Consider the following 17,435-nt stretch of genomic DNA (forward strand, 5'->3'; position numbering starts at 1 on the left):
GTCTTCTTCGCTTAGTGTCAGTTTTATCAGTTCGTCTGTTTGTTTTTGGATACAGTCAACTGTCTATTCTGTCGATGTTTACATCAAATGAAACAAATTATTGGTTGAGAAATGTTATAGGACTTAAATGTCCAATGGGCCAGATTGGAGACAAGAGTGGGCCCCCCCACCTCATGCCCACCCACTTTTGCTTTGTTACCAAGACACTGATGCACCAAAAAATCGTTTTTAGTCACAATGACAGATTTATTTCACACCATACTTACACATGTTAGTCGTAGCATATAGAGTATGAAATGCAATGCAGCTGTGTTGTTTACACTCGACTCGCCCCCGTCTAAATATATACTGAAAACCTTTTACGTCATGCGGCATACAAAATCTTTTTGTCTTCTGGAATTACTGCTAAGAAAGCTGGTCGGATTGAACTGGATGGCGGCGAAGGGCTCTGGAGGTGCACGGTCAGATGCCCATGTAGGTGTTCATCTTGCCGAGAGCGTCGCACACGGTGGTCAGGTCGCTGCGGAGGTCCTGCACCACATTCTCGATGCTGCGCGTGTCTTTCAGGAGGTCCACGCTCTGCGTGTATGGGTTGTAGTAAACCGAGAACGGCCGCTTGATGGTCTTGGCAAACTCTCTGAAAAACAAAAGACGCTGAGTCGGAAGCCATGGCGGCCTACAGGCTCCACCATACAAGATGTTACCGCATCTTTTGCTTGGCCTCGTCAAAGCTGTCAGAGACAAAGTAAACGTCCTGGAATGTGGTGATGAGACATTCTTGCTTGCAGGTGGTCTTGGGGTCAAAGGGCAGCACGGAGGCCTGATCGGACAGGGCGTGCTGCAGGGAAGATGGAGAATTAAAAGTTTGCTTCTCTTTTCAGGAAAGGTCATAGGGCATTGTGAGTCAGCTGATCATTTTGCATGTTACCCTGAGTTCTCCGATGGAAGACAGCAAGCCGGCACCGTAGGCTCTCAGCTGGCCTTCTTGCTTGCAGAGGCCAAACTCGATAGTGAAGAAGTAACACTGCCCAGCACGGGTCATCGTAAAGGCAAAAGAAAAGACAGACGGACGGCGCCACCGCCACTCACCGTGGCCAGTTTCTGCACGTCGTCATCTGAAGCTCCCAAAGACGCCAGACCGATCTCCTGAGAAAACTGAGCAAACTTTGGATCGGCCAGCAGAGGGACGTGACCCAGGAGCTCGTGACACGTGTCCCTGAAAGGCAACAGAAGGACATTCGCTGAGGAACATCCCCGAACGGGCATGGTGGGGAGCAGGCCGGCTCACGGTTCAGGTGTGTAGAGCGGGTCGGTGCTGTGGCGGACATATTGCGTGCAGTTGAAGACTCGGTAGGCCAAACCCGCCAGGAAGTCCCGGGGCGACAAGTAGCCTGCGACCGGCCGGACGGTGAAACCGGACCTCTCTGGAACACAGCAAAGGCGGCTTACGAGGAGTGGGGGCGGGGCTGGGGCAGGGCCGGCCGGCCGGGAGGAGCGTGCCACCTCTGAGAAAGTGCGAGACGTCCTCCAGCTGGGGGATGTTGTCGTGTCGGTAGCCGCACTGCTGGCTGAGCAGGGGCAGGTTCTTCAGGTACTCCTTGCAAGCGTGAGTGGGGTACAGCTTGTTGAGCTCTTTGAAGACCACCCCCCACGTGCGCACCTCCTCCGGGGTGTACTCGATGCGGGGGATGGGTTGACCGCTGCAAAGCGACCGACAAGGAGCTTGACGTGAGCGAGACGCTTTTTGGCCGATGATCCCGACGAGTGCTTACAACTTGTACTTCATGGCCACCTCCACAAAATACTTGCGCCGCTGGCGGTAAACTTCGTCTTTGAAGCCCTGAAGAACGAAAATAAATAAATAAATAAATAAATAAATAAATAAATAAATAAATAAATAAATAAATAAATAAATAAATGGGCCGGCGCTTGATAAGCCACTGCACACGCACGGACACACAGAATGTACCGGGTGGTCAGCGTCCAGCTCGGATCCGTACATCAGCACTCTGTGGGAGCACTGATCCAGTTCGGAGATCTTCATGGGAAACCACGGAACGTCTTCTTCATCTGCAGAAGACAAAGACAGCTTTGTGCGGGTCAGCGACGCGTGGCTGCCCTCCGACCGGCGCACCGACCGGCCTGCGCGGCCCAAATGTGGGCCGGCGTGTTGAAGCTCAGGATGTTGACGTGATCTTTCAGGACCTCCAAGAGCTCATTGAAATCCTTCTTGCTGCAGCTGCAGTCGGCAAAGATCTCCACCTGGTCGGCGACGCGCTTGGATGGGCGCGACTCTATATGGTTCAGGTTGACCCGCTTCTCCTGTGGAAGGCAACTCTCACGTGACACGGGTCAACAAGTCCCAGAAGCTCAACTGGACCCCAGTTGAGCTCTCGGGCCTCACGACTTACTAAAATAAAAGGTCTGCCAGAGCGACTCACCTGGAAGAGTCGCAGCGCTCGGACCAGACAGCCCACCTCGTTCTTCAACGAGAAGACCACGGCCTGACTCGCTCCACTGGCAGTCTCGCTGATGGGACTGAAGGACGGGCGACGTGACTGGACACACAAAAACATCAACATGACCAAACACGAGATGTTTTGACACCAAAGACCACGGGCAGTACCATCTGGCCGCCGGTGTGGCGTAGCGGCGGGCGCCCGTCCAACATGGCCGAGTCGAAAGAGAGTCCGCGGCGGCTCCAGTACTTGCTGGAGAACATCATCATGGCGGGCTGCATGCCGGGCGTAGTTGGCGCCTCCTGTTGGTCGTCCTTCATGACGTGAGAGGACGCCATGGGGAACCAGTGAGTGTACGAGTACCACGAGCGCTCCAGTCTGCACCCTCGCAAGTGCGCCGATCCACAACCACCGCGCGCCCGCCACCGCCGTGTTTAAATAGAGAATGGTGGGAGGGGCTGAGGGAGGAAGGGGGCGGAGTTTGAGACAGTCACGCTGTGCAATTACCATTAGCGATTACGGCACACTCTACTTATGATGTCACTAGCATCATTTTATGTTATCATGCAATTACATACTGTTACTTAGATCTTCTACAACAATGTAGACTTGATGATTATGACGTTTGTCCATCGGGGGATGCTGCATTTTGTCATCCATCTTTAAACATGCTGTGTGTGTGTTTTGTGTGTGGCAACAAAAAGCCCGGCCAGTACGTCAGCTGATAACGGCAGCAAGCACCTGCGCCAATTTCCTGTCAGTCAGGAAATGAAAGCGGCGCCTCTCAGATGTGCCCCCGCTCGCCGCCTTATGAGCTGATGCGCTGATAGCGGCCGGTGTTGTGCTAATTGACTGACGCAAACGTGAATTCTTCATGTTTTTATTGAAAACAACATAGTGCTGACGTCGTACGGCGTCGGTTTTTCGCTTTCAAAACAAGGCGTGCGCGCTCCCGCAGCAGGGGGAACAAAATCTCACGGGGGAACCAAATCGAGCACAACACCGGCATTCAACTTCTCCTATCCGACAGCCAGTGGTGACCATCAAGAATCCATCCAGCCTGCTTAAGTGTAATTTGGAATTCCCTCTCTATTCCTGTAGGTGGCCTTAGAATGTCCAGCTGGCGTCAGTGACACGGTTCTATTCTATATTTGCTGGTCAGGGAGAATTCAGTTTCAGCAATGTGTGCAATCCTATAATAAGGTAAAGTGGCTGTTGTCGTCCATCACCAACAGCGCTGGTCAAGATCTCCTTTTTAGGACTGAAGTAAACTAGTAGATTGAAAACCGCAGCTGGTGCACAAAGCCATGACATCAGCTCCTTGCCAGGTATAAAAGATACGGGCCTGACAGGGGAGGGGGGCTTTTTTTACATCCATGCCTTGTGCCACTTAACTTTTTGGAAAGACTTCACTCTGACATTGGTTGAATAAAATCTTTTCCCAATCAGCCGTGGTCCCTGAAGTGCTCATTCGTCGGGAAACAGCCACCGATCACCGAGTGTTTTTTGAAGACCAGCGAAGCAGCAAAAACCATATACCACATTTTTGGCGTCACGAACAGGATTCGTGTTCTCCAGGGGACCGTCCCGCCCGCTCTCTCCGCGAGCATCCAGCGGCCAGCCGACGACCTGTTTTGAGGTGAGTTGCTTGCACTCAAAGTCGCCGCAGCATGCTCGCTCTTGGAAAGGGGGGGAGGGAGCGTTGTCCCCCACACGGAGGGCAGTTAAACGGATCTGATGGGGCCACGGCGGGCTCCAGGGAAAGTTGTCTCTCCTAGTCAAAAGCCGTCATAATGCGACTTTTGAAGGGGGAGTGGCCCCAAACAGAGACAGCGAAAGAAAAGTAAAATAAAAACAGGAAAATAAATAAAAAACAATAAATAAAAAGGGAACAGTAACAAAACGTTTTGGGGATTGCACGAGTGAATGGCATGTCTTGTGAGAATGATAAACAAGAAGAATTAAACGCTCCAGGGAGGGCGAATGTGAAACAGGACAAGTTGTCGAGAACAACGCTGGTCGGCTGTCACGAGAAGTAAATAGTAGGAAGTCCCATAAAACGTGGACGTGGAAATTAGTCGTTTCAATGGTCCCGCGGAGGATCGAAATTTTAGCTGTGTGATTGTGGCGGAAACACAGGTACGATTGAACTATGTTGTGACAAGAGATAAATCACATCCGCCTCGCCCCCAGAGGCTAAAAATTCCTGGGACATAGCCGGGACACTGCAAGCGCCAAGTGCGATTGTCGAGATGTTCGGTGGTTGTGCTAGTCTCTGCCAAAGTCCAACGAAAAAGGGAGGTTGCGTTGACCGCGTTTGGCTAATAGGATCGAGCGCAACCTTGGCATCCGTACCGTGAGTGAGAGTGGATGAAGGAAATATCCGGCCAGGTTAGCGACCTGTGGGCCGAAGAGAATGATGCGCGTGCAGCCACGTCGTTTGGGCACTTATCGAATTAGAGGTGTATGTGAGTTATAAGGCTTGTCAATTTAAATGCTGGTGTAAAATGCCCCCAGGTAAAACGAAGGACTGGTGGTTTTTGAATATTGATTAAGCTGATACGATCTGCTTGCGGTTCGATTCCTCTATGGGGACGTATTATAATAGCATGCACGTCTGTCAAAGTTTGATAAATTTGAGCCTGTACAGACCGAGTTTGGGAAATAGGTGCTGAACGGCTGTTGTGTGTAGAGATCCCTCTGGAGACAGGGAAAACGTGGCAATGAGGCCTCGGAGTGCAAGGATTGGTATACCATGATGGAAAAGTAATTTGTGTGCACACTTAAGTTAAATTCTGCAGAAAATAAAGGGGAAAATATAAAGCGCTATTAGAAACGAAACGAAACGAAAGTTAAGTGAGACGTGCGTATTTGTCAGTGCATATCTGCACTGTTAAACACCAAACTGCATAGCCGCAGTTGGCAAACAGCAAAACGTGGAATGGATTCGAATCCTGCTCTGTCTTCTGTGTTTGTGCGTGAGCGGTTGTCGCTCAATGGCGTCTGTTTGTGAGTGTCTGCGCGTGCGGAGACGTGTAAGATCCTATTTGTGTGTGTGTGTACCCATGGGTGGGTGTATGTGAGCGTGCGTGTGTGCGCGTGCGCGCAATCGTGAGTAAGTGTGTGTGTGCTCTTGAGGGCGAGTGAGTGAGCGTGCTTGTAGAAGAAACGAATGGATAGGATAGTGTGCTTCTCGGTGCTCTGGGGCGCGTGCCCGCCTGCGGTGCCCGCTCGGGGAGGGGAATCTGGCTTCGGGGGCGGGACAGGGAGTGGCCAACCTGTACCTGCCCACCGTGTTTCAAGGCTAGGCACTCCCCGTGTGGGTGACGTGGGGGCGGGGCGCGGGGCCAGAGTTGTGCCCATTTTGGGGCCTACCTTGCTGGTAGCGAGAAAATGTGACAGGATGATGGGGGACGGCATGCTGAAGGAGCAAAAGAATGCATGACCAACTGTGGAGGTCCTGAGGTAACTGAAACCCAGGAGAATTAATGTGCCACAGCTGTCTAACAAGAAACAAGAAGCACGGGAATGCTACCTAATACGACACTAATATAGATGTGCATGTATGCATCTCAAGAAGAGGTCAGCTGGCGCCCCCTAGACCCTCTGGGAGCAATGAGAAATTGGAGTTGCAGAAAAGCCCGACTTGTTAATTCAAATTAAAGACAGAATGATAAAATTAAAAACCAATTATTGATATTGCTCTCTGGGGCTCTCCTCAATACTTCTGATTTTCTGTTTACATAAAAAACCTGAGACGGCGGATACATCCGTTTCTCCAGGGGGACAAAGACACACAGACTGAACTTCCAAGTCGTCTGGAGAAGAGCTTCGTGGAGCGTCGCATTCAAATTCTTTAGGCCAGTGTGATTTTGTCCACAAACTCTTGCATTTCACTCTAACCTGAGAACAGGGATTGCATAGCAGACTGACTACAGACTGATCATCATAAACTTGTGAACAATTGTTTTTCAAACAAGGTGTCATCTCCAACATAAGTTAAGTGCGGGTACAGAAATAGCGCGGACGGAATACACCGGATCGAATATCAATTGAGACAGCCGGTCTTAAGGGGTCCATCTGAGGTTGGCAAAATCGTATGTGCATTGTTTAATTGATATTGTTACCTGCAATCAAAAAAAAAAAAAAAAATGGGAGAAAGGAACTATGCTAGTCCAATGGTGACTACCCCCATCGAGGTAGTGCTGAGAAACTACCCGCTTATTAAGGGGGTTAAAGAAATATCCAAAAAATGGAATAAAAGATGGCCTGACATCGAGAGGCCTTGGCCGGTGGAAGGGACTTTTAACAGGGAAGTAGTTGAGACTATACGTGTACTAGTATCAGCATACAAGGCAGGACATAAAAAAGGAAAAAGAGGAGAAAAGAGGAAGGAAAAAAGAGAATGGGAATTGGGATTGTTAAAAATATTTGACGAAGAGGGACTCAAATTGAACCGAGAGTTCCAACAGAGAAAAGAGAAAATTAAAGCTGAAGTGCAGAAGAATATGGAAGAAGCTAAGAACCTAATGGAAAAAGCAAACATGCCTTTTTCACATGTGTCCCCTGTTAAGAATCCCCCACCGTATGATGTGAGTGAAGACCGTGGAAATGTCTATCCACAACTTCCGATAATCAACCAGGAAGGAAGTTATCAGCTGGAGACGGAGGATAAGGACATTGTCGAAATAGGAAGAGCAAAGACCACCATCATCATGCACCCTAGCACTGCCTGCAAAAGAAATAAAACACGATTTGCGAAGCATGGCACTTTTGACTACACCAGAAAGGAGCTGCAGTATGACAGCCAGAGTGATGCTGAAGGAGCAGCGGGGGGCTATGACCCCACAATCAAAAGCATTTTGAAAAAAGCGGAGGAAAAAGGACGCACTCCGGGAAAAAAGATTAGAACAAGAACATATTTTAGTAGTACCGACAGTGGAAGCGACAGTAGTGATGATGACGGGGGAGACAAGGATCCTACGCCTACCTCATGCTCCACCCCCACGGCCATGGAGGATTGGAGAAGAACCGCCTTAATGAGCATTAAGAGCAGGAAAAAGCAATGCCTGGAGGAATTGGACTGGAGTGTGGAACCAAAGGAGCAAGAGGAGCTGGAGGAACAATTGCAAAGGTTGGAGGTCGCTGAACGCAAGCTGAAGAAAGAAGCGTCCAAAATACCAGCGTCCCTTTTGAGCCAGGAACAAAGATCAAGGCGGACAAATACAATCCTACCAGTTTTGGTGAGAGGACAACAGCTGGAATACAAACCATGGCAGAATTCTGACATGTCAGCCATCCTTGAGAAGCTGCCCACCATTCAAGACGGAGCACACCCTTGGATATCCAAATTGGAGGAGTGCATGGTGGGAACCCAGTTCGCGGTAGGAGACATTAAGAGGCTTCTGGCTAACGTGGTAGGAGTCCATACCATGAAAGACATTTTGGGAAAAGCAGGGTTACATCGCTTTGCTACAACATCAGCAAATGACTCTGACCTGTTTGCAGCAGTCCGAGGCCAGATGTGGGGAGCACTGAAGGCAGCGTACCCGACCAATGCAAACCCTGATAATATTGTGCTCGAACCCCTGGGACTGACAGAGAACGCACGCTCATACGTGGCAAGAGCATATCAGACTTGGAGACACATCACAGGAAATGATCCAGATACAACCCAAATGGAAAAATCTATCTTGCGGGATAAGATCCAAAAGGGACTGCCCGTCCAAGTGAGGAGCAAACTGGCAGAAGTGGTGGGACTGGGAAGCATGACGACTAATGTCTACACCGATCACGTCGCTCATCAAGTCGATTGGTTCCGCAAGAAGGAGATGGCTCAAAAGGAGCAGGACCAAGAAGTGGTGAGGAGGCTGAACCAAGTGCAGCTCGTGGACAATAAAAAGGAAAAGAAGCAGACAGTCGTGGTGCAAGCTCCACCGCAACAAATCATTTTACAGCCCACGTCCCCGCATGGCATAACTCCGCAAGCAGCCATGGCGGTGCCCTTCAGCCCAGCCCCTCAATGGGGAAACAGACCGGCCCATCTCTGGGGAGCCACGGCCCGTGGAGACAAAGGACGGGCAGGAAGGCCTAATCTCCCGGGGGGCCTACAACAGAGACCTAATGCGTGCTATAATTGCGGTCGACCAGGCCACATATCTCGCCAGTGTGATAGGCCCTATAACAACTCCTCTGGAGGTGGCTTCAGAGGGGGAACCAAACCACGAGGCCAAAGGCCTCAGGGCCCGGTAAACCCCTTTGGGGGGCCGGAGCCTGGATTTTAGGGGTGCCCAGAGTGCCCTAAGGGGGGATGTCAGCTGGTAGTGTCAGGTCCGGAACAGGAGCCAACAATAACAGTGAAAGTAAATGATCAGCCTTTGACAGCTATGGTTGACAGCGGAGCGGCTTTCACTTGTATCCGGCCCGAAGACGCTACACATCTCCCCATGTCCGGTCATTTTGTGCGGACAATAGGGTTCGAGGGTATTAAACAGCTGATCCCTTCCACAAGACCAGTAAAGCTCTGCTGGCAAGACCACACAATAAAAATCCCAGTCCTAGTGTCAAACCGTACACCTATTGCCCTCCTCGGCAAAGATGCCCTGTGTGGATTGAACTGTACCATAAAGTGTTCTCCCGATGGATGTGAGGTTGAAATACCAAACAAAACGTGCCACGAGGTGATGATGCAGTCAAGGTCCGGGAAGTCAACGCCCACTGTATTTTGGGTGGGAGATGTCAGCGACAACCTATTGGAACCATACAAGAAGTGGGAAAAGTTTATCCGCTCCAATAGACCAGGAGCAAGGACCCCAGAGTACCCATTCCACTGCACGCTACAATATCACAAAGACCTAACGCAGGCACAGGCAGAAGAGTGGTTGCGTCAGCAACCGCAAGAAGTGCAATTGAACGGCACTTGCATTATCCTGGGACCACAGGGAGTGGCCATGAAAATCCAGAGAAACGGATTCATCGACAAGGAATTTAAAGTCAAGAATAGCATCCCACATGTGACTTTGTTGATAGCAGAAGACTGGGAGCAGCAACATGTAGGAGAAATGATGGCGGAGGCGGAAACACTCAAGTTTTCCCCGCTGGCAGGAAACAATGCTCTGTGGGTGAGTGTTGATAAACGTTTCATGAAAATCATGGTTTCAGCGCATGGACATGGACAGCTCCAAACGGTGCAGCTGTCGCACGACTCCATCCTCAGTATGACGACAGATCAACTTAAAGAAGACATGCTACGACAGGTACCTGATTACCTGTGGTCTCGCCATAGTACGGATATTGGACTTGTAAAATCTGCACAACCGGTAACAGTGGATCTTCGGCCAGGCTGCAGACCCCCATGGAAAACACAGTACCCCCTGAAGGAGGAAGCAGTGCGGGGGATTGAAACACAGATCGAAGGATTGCTCGTGGCAAATGTGTTGAGAGTGACGCAGACCCCTCTCAGTAATACGCCAATACTGCCCTTGAAAAAGCCTGACAACACCCACCGGCTAGTACATGACCTTCGAGCCGTGAACGAAGTGGTGATTGACAATGTAGCCGATGTGCCAGATCCGCACACCCTGCTGGCACAGATTCCGCCGGACGCGGAATGCTTCTCAGTGGTGGACCTTTGTGGCGCCTTTTTCAGTGTCCCACTCAGTAGCGAATCACAAGGACTGTTCGGGTTCACATTCAAAGGACAGTTTTATCAATATCAGAGACTTCCTATGGGTTACAAACATAGCCCTCATGTGTTTAACAAAGTGTTAAAGGATGATCTCGAAGGGCTCGAAAGACAGGTGCAGAGCACTGTTATTCAATATGTGGACGACATTATTGTCTGTGCATCGGATGTCGAGACGTGCCACAAAGACTCGATCAAACTGTTGCAAATTTTGGCAGAAAATGGTCATAAAGTGTCACAAAAGAAATTACAATACTGTCAAAAACAGGTTGACTATTTGGGCCAGAAAATATCGTATGGACAGAGACGTATCTCAGATGGCCATTTGGAGGCGATACGAACGGCTCCAAAACCCAGAACTGTTCGGCAAATGTTAACCTTTCTGGGAATTGCGGGATATTCGGCCTCCTGGGTCGAAGAATACGCCAAATTGGTAGGGCCGTTAAGAGCTATGATCAAAGACACAGGCAATAATGATCTCCACGCCACGCTGGATTGGACACAGGATGGCCATGTGGCATTTGAAACAATCAAAGCAAGATTGCAAGAGGCCCCGGCATTGGCTTTACCAGATTATTCGAAAAATTTTGTGTTATTCACGTCAATCTCGGCGGGGGGTAGGTTTGCATGTGCAATTCTTTGTCAGCCTACAGGCACAGGGTCTGGACCCCAACCTGTGGCCTATTATTCGACATCCTACTCCGAGGTGGAGATGGGCCTGCCGCCATGCTATAGAGCAATGGTTGGAGTCTATTTGATGTATGACAAAGCCTCTGCTATCACCATGGGCTATCCTGTGACAATTCTTACTCACCATAGTCTTCGGACTCTGTTGAACCATGGCAAGTACACCTTGACAGAGCCCCGGCTCCTGGACTATTACAGGCTCTTGGAGCAAGAGGATGTCACTCGAGCAAGGTGTACTACTGTAAACCCAGATGAGTTTTTGCCAACTTCAGAGGATGGGGACCCCCACGATTGTTTGCATGAGTCAGAAAAATACTCTAGACTGCGGTCCGATTTGCAAGCTATCCCTCTGAGGGAAGCAGATCTCGAACTTTGGACAGACGGCTCTTGTTATCGAGTCGGAGAAAATTTATGCGCAGGCTATGCGGTCGTGCAAGCGCAGGGACCTGAGTTTGTAACGATCAAAGCCGAAGTGGTGCTACAACCGGCCTCGGCCCAACTTGCTGAACTGGTGGGGTTAACAGAAGCATGCCTGCTCGCAGAAGGGAAAAGAGTGACAATCTATACAGATTCGGCATATGCGCATAGCGTGTGACACCTCTTCGGTGCTGTGTGGAGGAATCGGGGGTTCAAGAAGACTGACGGTTCCCCCATCCAGCATCATGCGCAGATAATGAAGCTGCTGGTGGCCATGATGAAACCTAGAGAAATAGCCATTGCAAAATGTGCTGCCCACAAGTCCGATGCGTCCAGAGTCACGCAGGGAAATAGAGTGGCGGACGAAGCAGCCAGGGCTGTCACGAAAGGCAGCCAGAAAGGGAAAGTTTTGTTGGTTACGCATGAGGTTGACCTCGAAGACAGGGTCACACTCAGAGATGTAATCTTAATGCAGGCAGCCGTTAACCCGATGGATAAACACCTTTGGGAGCAAAGGGGGGCGAGTCAAGACCCTACTGGACTGTGGAGAAATCACGAAGGTCTGGTAGTGGCGCCGCCAGATTTGCTGGGACTATTAATCCAGGAGGCACATGGGTTGGCCCATGTGTCAAGGGGGGAGGTAAAGAGAAAAATAACCGCAGAATACGGGTTTTGGGCGCCATATTTGCTCGAACAAATCGACCAGGTAATTGGAAAATGTGCAATCTGTTTGAAAAACAATGTGAGAAGAGGGGTAGCCACCCCCACGGGTTATATCCCGACTCCTAATGGCCCCATGAGAGAACTAGTGGTGGATTTTGTCGACATGATACAACCTGTCGAAGGGAAAAGATATATGTTGGTGGTCGTAGACCGGTTTTCAAGATGGCCGGAGGCCTGTCCAACTAAACGGAAAGATGCTCAGTCTGTGGCCAAGTTTCTGTGCCGCGAAGTTATCAGCAGATGGGGTCTGCCGGATAGGATTTCTTCAGATAACGGGAGAGAGTTTGTGGATAAAACGGTCAAAATCATAATGCAAAAATTGGGAATTAAACAGCGGCTCGGAGCAGTGTATCATCCACAAAGCCAAGGCATTTGTGAAAAAATGAACGGCGTCATAAAAAATCGAATTTCCAAAATTTGTCAACATACAGGCTTGAATTGGATAGCTGCCTTACCACTGGCACTGATGGTTTGCCGGTCGAGTGAACTCCGCGATTTGCATTTGACCCCACATGAATTGGTAACCGGTAGACGCATGCCTTCGCCGTGTTTGCGTACCAGTGGGAAAGGCCCAAGCCTGTCAATTTTGGAGGACGAAATGAAAGCCTATGTCAAACATTTAACCACGATACATAGGAATATTTCCACCTATGTTGTTGACAGGCAGAAACAAGAAGAAGCACAAGAGAAACTCGAAGCAAATACTAAAGACACAGTTCAGCCAGGAGACAAGGTGTATGTGAAAGTGTTCCGCCGCAAGTGGTACAACGAAAGACGGCAGGGGCCATTTGAAGTTGTCCGCTGTACCGGAACAGCGGTGCAAGTAAAAGGGTCGCCAACTTGGTACCATCTGACACACTGCGTCAAGGTGCCCAAAGATGAAGAACCCCAAAGAGGGAGTCGTGGCTGCGAGAACTCCGAACAACTGCCAGAACAAGAGTCGCCCAGGGGCCCAGATCGGGATGAAGACGGGCAAGGTCGAGCTGTGGTGGATAACGTGTCTGCTGTATCTGTTCCTGAGGACATCGGGGGCGACACAGCCGACGATCGAGGAAGCCAACAGTTCGACAATGTCAATCTCGACGACGCGCCCTCCCCAGATGCAGGTGACTCTCCCCAACACAGCGACACCGGGCCAACTACCACCGGAGATGGTGTCCCCAATGGACACGATCACCCAACAGGACCCAGTGACGGACGCCCAGTCCGCCACAGAGTCCGGCCGGAGCGTTACATTGAGCAATGTTGAGGGAGTGTTGGGAAGAGCTGTCATACTGCCATGTAATTGCGCAAGGGCAGGAAGGTCCCTGTGCAGACACACCACCAAATGGGAAGACAACACCGGTAACATCCTTGCCCTGGCTCAGCGAACACATGTGAACAATGTACTGTTACTAAATACATATAGGCGATTTGAGGTGTTAGGAGATTGCGCTCTATTTCTGACAAAAATTGGCATGAGTGATTTCGGAAACTATACGTGTACCTGTCTCAAAATGGGAGTGGGAAAGGCAGAACGCATGGGCGACCAAACGACGGTAGACAGTGTTACTTTCGTGACATTGACGGAGAAAAAAGAAATTGATGACGAACAACCAGACAGCCCAGTCACGGAGTATGTTAAGACGGAAAAGGCAGTCACAATCAAAATTGACATTGTATCCATGACAACGGTTGGCGACAACATTGAAACGCAGTCGGCCGCGGCGGGGACGCTCATGACAACGGCGGAGGCGGTAAAGCCGACGCCTGACGTTCCAGGACCTGTCCATGAAGCGTTTGCGGACTCGGACTGGTCCCCGGCGGAGGTGCGAACCAATTTGCATGCTATGGCAAGACGGGAAGCTGCTTGGAAGGCTTATGGGTTCGATGCTTTGGCATTACCGGGGGTTGATGAATGGGCAGGAAGAAACATGTGGTATCAACTGATGGTGCATTCGATCAAGTCGTCCAAGGCAGTGAGTGGGCCGTGCTTGGTAAAGGTAAAATCACCAAGTACGCTGAAAGCTGTTTTTCAGACTGTTCCAGTGCCGGTATCCGACGATTGCCAACTTAGGCTACTGCTTTGGTTGGTGTACGAGCAGTCGTGGAAAGCACCTGAAACTGACGCTCAGGTCAGGAAGATTTTTAAGCCCACAGGGGTGTGCGCGTGGATAAGTGAACTTCCCTATTTGGATATGCTCGCCGTGCATGAGGACATTCAAGTTGCGGTGCCAGAATCCATAGAGGTGCCATCTATAAAGGTGCCCGCCTGTTTTTGCTCTAATGTGACTCACGGTGGTCCGGGGGTGCCTATGGGGGTGGCAGATTGCGACTATTACTCTATGCAATTCCCAGGGGAAGCATGGGGGGAAAGGGGAGCCATCCATCCGGTGACCTTTCCTCTACCCGACTCCTATAATGCGATTACGGTGATGGTGGAGAATCGCACGGTGCCTGGAAACACAACCATAGGTAACCTTAGAGACATCTGGTGGGTATGCGGGACTAAAGCTTATTTGTTTTTGCCTTATGGATGGTTGGGTTGCTGCTATTCTGCTACCCTGAAGCTCCCGTTTGAGGTGATGACAATAAAGAGGGGCCACAAGCCAGAGGGGGAGACTTATCAGGCGGTCCCAAGCAGGGCCAAGAGGGAGATGGCGGCGTTTCACACTACGGATGCGTACCATTGGAGAATTAGCTTGGGAGAAAAATGGGGCCTTGGGATCTTTCCCTGGTATGGGGTGACATTTTTGGCAGATCATATTGATAATATTACGTATACCCTCCAGGGATTTGCAAATGAGACGATCAAGGGCTTCCGACAGTTGTCACTTACCCAAAAGAGCCATCGGTTGACCCTGCTTAAACATGACATGGCTTTGGATTATATCTTGGCGAGGCAAAGGGGGTGTGCATAGCCCTAAACTTGACAGATGACGCCTGCTACACTTTGATCCCTGTTAACACCGACAACATTTCCAGTATCATCGACGCGCTTAAAGTCATTCGAGATTCTTTTGGGCCGTCTGAGGGCGCTGGTTGGTCAGCAACCAGCTGGATACAGGATAGACTGGGACCTATAGGGACGATAGTGGCGCAGGTGTTGGGGGCGCTCGGGATATCACTATGTGTGATGCTTTGTTTTTGCACTGTGATAATGACTTGCGCAAAGGCCATGATATTACGGTGGATAGGCGTGGTAATGCCAAGGGACCAGACCCAGATGCCGCTGCTCCCGATCGACTGTGAGACTGATCTGACTTACTCTGGTGAAATGATAGTGACTGACAGGTACTCGGATTAAACATAATAAAATGATAAGGGGAGTGCATGGGAGAGGAGAATTAATATCAGAAAAATACAAAAAAATAGAGCTATACACGAAAATGAAAACCCAAAGTTAGGGGATGAAGGAGTGGGAACATCGGCGTAGCACCACTTCCTTGGGTTTTCATTTTCCTTTTTGTGTGATGTGTTGCATGATTCCACTGGAATGTGATCCACCGTATGTTGTTGCCCAGCCCGCGACCAGTTTTGGTAAACTCGTTATTGTGTCAAAGTTGCATGTGTTTTGCGTTGAGTGCCATTGTCATCACACGATACTGGCAGGAGTTCTCATTCGTTCCAGAACCTCTGAATGCTGACCGGGGCCGTGCAAGGGACTCTATGGACAGTGACCTGGACATAAGGACTTTGTATGGACAGCAGGCCCTGGGCAGTGATACCCAGCACGTTCTATCTCTGAAGATTCGGGGAATGGACTCTGCCTCAGCACGCACTTACACATGAAGAAGGGGGGCGACATTTCGGGGGCTTGTTTTGATAGCATGTTTTGATACCTCATTACTATATACCTCATTGTTTATTCCAATATTTTTACCTCATTTTGTTACCTGCTGGCATGCTGATCATGTGACGGTACAATTTCACTTTTTGGTGTTAGGTGGACATGTCATTCCATTTCCATACTGTTTGGTGAGCTCATACTGTTTTGTGGATTGTAATGTGCCAGGGCTCCTTACACCTGGGTGACACCAGGTGAGGGGAACCACTGGCGTTAGTAGAAGGGGCCTTCCTCTTTTTCCTTGTCATTAGACGGGCGAGTTTTTTTTTTCTAGAGGTAGGGCCGACAGCTTTTTGGGGCTTCTAACGGGCCACACCAAATTTATTACTTTGCAATTTGTCACCGTTGTAAGGGTATTACCTAAGGGGGGTGGTATCGTCGTTTGAATAATGTGGACTTCAATTTTCTTTGCTTGTGGTTCCTGAGATGCCTCAGATTGTTGTCAAGGAGCAATTGGCTAACTAAATAGTTTGAGCTTTCCTAGTTAAAATAACCTTACGTAGCATGCCTTGAGCGTGATTTAGGCTGAAGATTTTGGGCCAAATTGTAGACGTGAGCATATATAAAATTTGGTTGGGGGAAGGTGTTTGGACCTTTACCGATGTCATCTTTTTTAGACCGTTTCCGGGACTATTACTTTGTCCCGGAAGGGGGGAATGAAGTGTAATTTGGAATTCCCTCTCTATTCCTGTAGGTGGCCTTAGAATGTCCAGCTGGCGTCAGTGACACGGTTCTATTCTATATTTGCTGGTCAGGGAGAATTCAGTTTCAGCAATGTGTGCAATCCTATAATAAGGTAAAGTGGCTGTTGTCGTCCATCACCAACAGCGCTGGTCAAGATCTCCTTTTTAGGACTGAAGTAAACTAGTAGATTGAAAACCGCAGATGGTGCACAAAGCCATGACATCAGCTCCTTGCCAGGTATAAAAGATACGGGCCTGACAGGGGAGGGGGGCTTTTTTTACATCCATGCCTTGTGCCACTCAACTTTTTGGAAAGACTTCACTCTGACATTGGTTGAATAAAATCTTTTCCCAATCAGCCGTGGTCCCTGAAGTGCTCATTCGTCGGGAAACAGTCACCGATCACCGAGTGTTTTTTGAAGACCAGCGAAGCAGCAAAAACCATATACCACACTGCTTCACCAAAGTCTGGTTTGAAGCTGAGAAAAAAAAATGGAGAGAAAAAGATTCAATGCACTTTATGGCAGCTCATGCCAAAGCCAAGGGGAGGACTTGGGCCTTACCATTTGACTCCAGTCTGACTCTATGAATGTTTGGCGCTTCTCATCTCGTCATCAAAACACAACTCAAAATATCTGAACATCATGTTGGATTGAAACACACTGGCAGTTTACTGGTGGGCCCAAAGGGGACAAATCTCAAGTTGAATGACGCAATGTCGAACTAAAATGAGAAGGCTCATTGTAACTTGCTCATTTTAAGAACTACTAACCCTTTTAATCTTTCGTTGTTTTGTGGAGCAGTTAGCTTCGTGCATCTCGAGTTGTCGTGCATCGTCCCTCCTGAGGTGATGTGCTGCTACTTCCGGAGGCTGCTTGTTTCTGAAGGCTGACTGACTCTTTGCGTCACGTGGTCTACCAATTTCGTTTTGTTGGGAATGTCAAGAACCAAATCAT

At 49.5% G+C, this 17,435-nt stretch overlaps 1 protein-coding gene and 1 long non-coding RNA gene across 2 annotated transcripts; one reads left to right on the forward strand and one right to left on the reverse strand.

The window, feature by feature from the left end:
- Positions 1-222: 222 nt before the first annotated feature.
- LOC125970122 (tryptophan 5-hydroxylase 2) lies at positions 223-2,889 on the reverse strand. The gene is made up of 11 exons (XM_049722132.2): positions 2,627-2,889; positions 2,442-2,558; positions 2,139-2,322; positions 1,970-2,070; positions 1,773-1,840; positions 1,504-1,700; positions 1,289-1,424; positions 1,090-1,216; positions 929-1,024; positions 705-838; positions 223-637 (listed from the first exon to the last, which is right to left on the reverse strand). Exons 1-11 carry the CDS (start codon positions 2,795-2,797, stop codon positions 463-465), a joined length of 1,506 nt encoding a protein of 501 aa, XP_049578089.1. The 5' UTR covers positions 2,798-2,889; the 3' UTR covers positions 223-462.
- A 635-nt stretch (positions 2,890-3,524) lies between these two features.
- LOC137840376 (uncharacterized) lies at positions 3,525-16,837 on the forward strand. The gene is made up of 2 exons (XR_011086992.1): positions 3,525-4,098; positions 12,634-16,837. It is a non-coding gene; the product is annotated as an uncharacterized lncRNA (long non-coding RNA).
- Positions 16,838-17,435: the final 598 nt, after the last annotated feature.

Source organism: Syngnathus scovelli, chromosome 6 (assembly GCF_024217435.2).
Source record: "Syngnathus scovelli strain Florida chromosome 6, RoL_Ssco_1.2, whole genome shotgun sequence".
Lineage (NCBI taxonomy): Eukaryota > Metazoa > Chordata > Actinopteri > Syngnathiformes > Syngnathidae > Syngnathus > Syngnathus scovelli.

What these genes read in the sequence shown, in the direction of transcription:
- LOC125970122 (XM_049722132.2), bottom strand. Translation starts at nt 2,797, where the DNA reads ATGGCGTCCTCTCACGTCATGAAGGACGACCAACAGGAGGCGCCAACT. An exon ending in GAGCGCTGCGACTCTTCCAG is followed by an intron (nt 2,323 to 2,441) that starts GTGAGTCGCTCT and finishes TGCCTTCCACAG; the next exon opens with GAGAAGCGGGTCAACCTGAA. An exon ending in GTGGCCATGAAGTACAAGTT is followed by an intron (nt 1,701 to 1,772) that starts GTAAGCACTCGT and finishes GTCGCTTTGCAG; the next exon opens with CGGTCAACCCATCCCCCGCA.